Raw genomic sequence first — 4,917 nt, 5'->3', positions numbered from 1 at the left:
ATTATTATAGTTATGTGTACAGTGTACAAACATAACTAAATTTTTTTATGCATTTAAAAAAATCTTTTAACATAATTCTTGACTGGCTGCCTCATCTAGTGGGAGCAGAGTCCTGCAGGTACACTAAACCCCAGATGGACTGCAGGCTGCAGACATCACCCAAAAGATTTAGAAAGGAATATAGCAGGTTGGTGACAGGAAGATCCATCTAAGAAAGCATCTATACCAGGGGTCCTCAAACTTTTTAAACAGGGGGCCAGTTCACTGTCCCTCAGACTGTTGGAGGGCTGGATTATAGTTTTTAAAAAAACTATGAACAAATTCCTATGCACACTGCACATATCTTATTTTGAAGTAAAAAAACAAAACAGGAACAAATACAATATTTGTATTTGCATGTGGCCCGCGGGCCGTAGTTTGAGGACCCCTGATCTATGCTATTTATAAATAGAATTATTGATGCTCATTTCAGAACAGCAAGTTGATGTTATAAAATTACTATGTGTTTCGGGGGCAGGCAGATTTTCTTGTTCTGGAAATTTGGGCAGGCCTTGTGTGTGCCTTTGGGTCTGTTTTCTTAGCTATAAAATAGGGATGTCATCCCTGCCTCTCGGGGCAGGAGTGGTGCATGAAATAACCAAGCATCACCCACGGGAGATACACAACAGTTTCTTCTCCCACCATGGAGCTAATTCATGTCAGCTACTCTGGGGAGAATTTGGGGCTGACCTCAGTTTCCTATACTTTCAGAAGTCAGGTTTCTAGCCCTTCTATCGCCACCTCCAATGCCAATCGCCAGCTGATGATGCTGGAAGGGAAGTCGGGACCCTACTTTTCATCTCTGGACTCTAGCATTGAGATCCTGAGGAAGAGGGCCCAGGAGATGATCGAAAACATCAATGAGAGCAGGCAGAAGGACCATGCACTCATGACCAACTTCAGGGACAGCCTCAAGATCAAGGTGACAAGATTTCCCCCCCACACACATACACTGCAAAACCCCAGTGGGTGGGGCAGGGAAAGCCCTTATGTAAAAGGTGAAGGGTAGGAGAATGAACCACTGCGGAGTATGTTATGGTGCCAGGCAATTTGCATTTGGTACCTCATTTTACCCTTCCAACAGCTCTGCAAAGAATGGACCCATTTTATAGATGGGAAAAGTAAGGTTTAGAAATAATTTTTCAGAATGAGACTGAGGTCTAGCTGCATCCACAGCCCAGCCACCTTATTACACACCAGAACTAATGGCTATTGGGAGTAGAGGATTGAGGCATAGTCTGTGTTAACACAACCATTTTTCCTCCAGAAGTCAAATGGCTTTGGTGGCAGAGTAGAGATCCCTCAACATGACCAGGGCTTATGTCTAACAATGTCTGTTATGTTCAGGTACAGTGTTAATGATTATCCCTGATGCTTCTTCAGAATGCACACGGGATCTCAGGAGTAGGACATCTCTTGACAACAGGATGACTTTTCCCCACCTTTTTTGCCCCCTCCCATCTCTACCAGTACACATAGCAAATTAAATAGAGCATAACATAGCAGAAAAAAATATAAAAACATTCCTATGATCCCACCACCCAGAGGCTACTTTGTTGCAGATTTTCTTCTAGTCTGTTATGTACTTTCTTTTTAACCTGGTGGAGCCTATACTGTATACATCATTTTGACATCTTGCTTTAAATTTTTTTTCTTAATATAGGCAATTTTCACTCCTACTCACTGGAGTTGTTTTTTGACCATTTTTAAAAACTATGTTTTTTATTGATTTTAGAGATAAAGGGAGAGGGATAAATAGAAACATTGGCCCTAGCTGGTTTTACTCAGTGGCTAGAGTGTCAGCCCGCGGGACTGAAGGGTCCCAGGTTCAATTCCAGTCAAGGGCATATGCCCATGCTGCAGGCTCGATCCCCTGTAGGGGGCGTGCAGGAGACAGCTGAGCAATAATTCTCTCTCATCATTGATGTTTCTATCTCTTCCTCTCTGAAGTCAATACAAATATAATTTTTAAAAAGAAACATTGATGAAAGAGAAACATCATTGATTGAGCCCGCAACTAGGGCATGTGCCCTGACTGGAATTGAACCAGTGACCTCTTGGTTCATAGGTAGATGCTCAACCACAGAGCCATACAGGCCAGCCTTTTTTTTTTTTTTTACCAATTTTTAATAATAAACTGCAGAAATCTTAGGGAGCCACTTAAAACACACGTCTTATGATGCCTCTGGTTTGATTTTTTCAAAAACATGTCATATTGTTTAAAAGGTTTCAGATCTGACAGAGAAGCTAGAGGAGAGGATGTATCAACTTTATAATCACCACAACAAGATCATTCAGGAAAAGCTTGAAGAGTTCACCCAGAAAATGACAAAGATCGGCCATCTGGAAACAGAGCTCAAACAAGTGTGCCACACTGTGGAGACCGTGTACAAAGACTTCCAAGACCTATGTGGCCAGCCAGAGGTATGACTACACCCATACAGGAGGCTCTGCCTGAGGGGAGTTGTAGGGGCTGAGATGAAAGTAAATGTAACAGAACTGGGTGCTCCTGCCATCTCGCTGTGGCGCCATACTCTCCTGTAAACATGGGGTGTTGGAGCTGAGAAGCCAGCCCACTGTTATTTCCCACTCCTGTGTGGCCAGCTCTGTGATGATAGAAAGGACAAAGTCCCCTCCACCCACAGCCCTGAGCAGTGCCTAACCAGGTTTACTTATTACAGCAGAGGCAAAGATGCAGGCAAGGGCCAGGTCACTGTGGGGGCACAAGAAATTCCCACATGAGTGACTCCCAGCCCCCACTCATGTTCATTTCCCTGTGACTGAAAGGACTACTCGTGTAGTGGTTACAAGTAAATGTGGCCCAACACTAAGGATCAGACACGCAGCTCTTTTTTTATAGTATTACAGATGTCCCCAGTTTTCACCCCCATGGCCCCCCTCCCAGACTCTATTATTCTCCCCCCCACATTCTGCCCCAACGTCAGCATAAGGCACTTATCCCCCAGATGGGAAGGTCAGAGGGTACACAGGAAACTCAGAGGGAGGGTGGTTGCTCCGTCAGACAGCAGATCAGGTCTCACAGAGGTTGCTTCTGTGTCACTCTCTTTCTTTTCCCTGCTTCCTGTCAAGAGAAGCTTCTGTTCCAAGCTAAGTGGGGTCCACTGGATTGAGAAACTTGGTACAGAGTCCGTCTTCTTTATAAAGGAGCACATATGAGTGACTTCAAAAGGGAAATTTTGTAATTTAAAAATCAGTGTCTCTCACCTCCCAACATAAAAATTGGCTCCATCTGCCACCTCCCTGAGTAAGCGCAGAGCACAGCCACTCCCTGGGAAGGGGTTCGGTACCATCCAGGCTCCTGGGTGAAGTGTATTCACTTGCCGGCTGTGAATGCCTGGATCCCTGTGATTGCCCTTCCGAGGATCAAAGCGTGAATGTCATGAGTACCTGGACAAGATAAATACAAAGTCAGTTTGGTGTCTTAACAGCTTACCACGTCCCTTTAAAGTCAATCTTCATTTCCCCTCCCCAGGCTACTACTTTGGAAGAAGAACAAGCCCATAAAGATGGCGAATGCTGACAGCTCCTGAGAGAGTTACCTCTTAGTGACAGCCACCAAGAGAAGGCTCAGAGGCCACCATTCTGGCCACACTGAGGAAATTGTTTTTCACAGTTCTATAATGCATCTTAGAAAAAACAAAACAAAAAGCTTGTGCCAGACCCAAAGGCAGGGAGTCCAGCCACCATCATGGGCCCAGATTTGGTGTCCCCAACATGTGGCAAATTTACCCCCACCCCAGCCCTGCACAGTTCATTAAACATTTGATTTTCAACCCAGCCATGCTTCCTTCCATGGGGGTGGAGAGCTCTGATGGGTTCTGAACATACATCAGACCCTTTCTCATCCACAGGAGGGATGCAAAAGCAAACATCACTTAATGGTTTGCCCAGCTGAGCTGCTCTGTCCTGAGGCTGCCACCTGCCCTTGAGTTTGGGTAACACTTTACATGCCTCAGTGCTCTCATTTGCTCTTCAGCTTCCAGGGTCAGAAGGCAAAGATTACTGTCTCCCTTATATGGAGCAAAATGATGGTTTACTTTCTAAAGTGCACACCTGACCCTTCCCTTCCCTTCATAAAATCATCTGAAGACCCTTTCTTCTTACCCTAAGGGTCATTCCCACCTGTAGGATCCCCCCACCCCTCCCTCTTTTAGTCTGTGGAATGTCCCATCCAGAATAGCACACAGAAGCTATTTCACTGTCTCTGCCTAGGAAGCTCCTACACCTCCAAGGACTCAGTCCCACTTTTTGCACATCTGTTTTCCCATGAGGCATGGGTTCCAGACCCCATTTGCATCACATCCATTTGCCAGCTGGAAACACCACAGTGCAAAGGGTTCTCTTTCTCTTAACATAACATGGAGTGGCCTGTGTGTATTCTCCTTTGCATCACCAGCTCACTAGGCATCATGCCCCACTCTGGGGCTGCCTGAGAAAGCCATCAGAACTCCTGGGAACACCTCCAAGCAACATGAAAGAAAGGTCAGCGAGCACCTCACATCCCAGGTCCCAGTGTGAGCCACTCAGATGAGAAATATAGGGTGGGAGCTGCCTCATGTCATGCTGCCAGTGGTGACAGCTGTCCCTGCCCCTCTTCCCCAGATAGTGAGGCCACTGCAACCATCCCATTCCCTGAAGGATCCAGCCCCACCTTCATAGGTGTTCACGGCCTCCAGGTTCATGGCATGCCGGATCACATGATACTCATCAGAAATCCCATTTCCCCCCAGCATGTCTCGGGCCTGGCGGGCGATGTCCAGGGCCTTCCCACAGTTATTCCTCTTTAGCAGGGAGACCATTTCCGGAGTGGCCCTGGAAGCAACACAGATATGTAACAAGTGTTGATTACAAAGAGCT

At 46.2% G+C, this 4,917-nt stretch overlaps 2 protein-coding genes across 2 annotated transcripts in view; one reads left to right on the top strand and one right to left on the bottom strand.

The window, feature by feature from the left end:
* Window positions 1-438: 438 nt before the first annotated feature.
* Window positions 439-2,515, top strand: SYCE2 (synaptonemal complex central element protein 2). Its single transcript, XM_015566871.1, has 2 exons — window positions 439-961; window positions 2,266-2,515. Exons 1-2 carry the CDS (start codon window positions 683-685, stop codon window positions 2,467-2,469), a joined length of 483 nt encoding a protein of 160 aa, XP_015422357.1. The 5' UTR covers window positions 439-682; the 3' UTR covers window positions 2,470-2,515.
* A 352-nt stretch (window positions 2,516-2,867) lies between these two features.
* GCDH (glutaryl-CoA dehydrogenase) overlaps window positions 2,868-4,917 on the bottom strand; it is a gene marked incomplete at its 5' end in the record, with an annotated part of 5,824 nt that continues 3,774 nt past the window's right edge. Inside the window, 2 exons of the mRNA XM_015566882.1 lie at window positions 2,868-3,447; window positions 4,712-4,872. Coding sequence (XP_015422368.1) covers window positions 3,374-3,447; window positions 4,712-4,872 — 235 coding nt within the window. The remainder of the gene's footprint in view (window positions 3,448-4,711; window positions 4,873-4,917) is intronic.

The sequence above is a fragment of the Myotis davidii genome, unplaced genomic scaffold (assembly GCF_000327345.1).
Source record: "Myotis davidii unplaced genomic scaffold, ASM32734v1 scaffold543, whole genome shotgun sequence".
Classification (NCBI taxonomy): Eukaryota; Metazoa; Chordata; class Mammalia; order Chiroptera; family Vespertilionidae; genus Myotis; species Myotis davidii.
The sequence above is the reverse complement of the archived record's forward strand: the minus strand, read 5'-3'. Positions and strand labels throughout refer to the sequence as shown.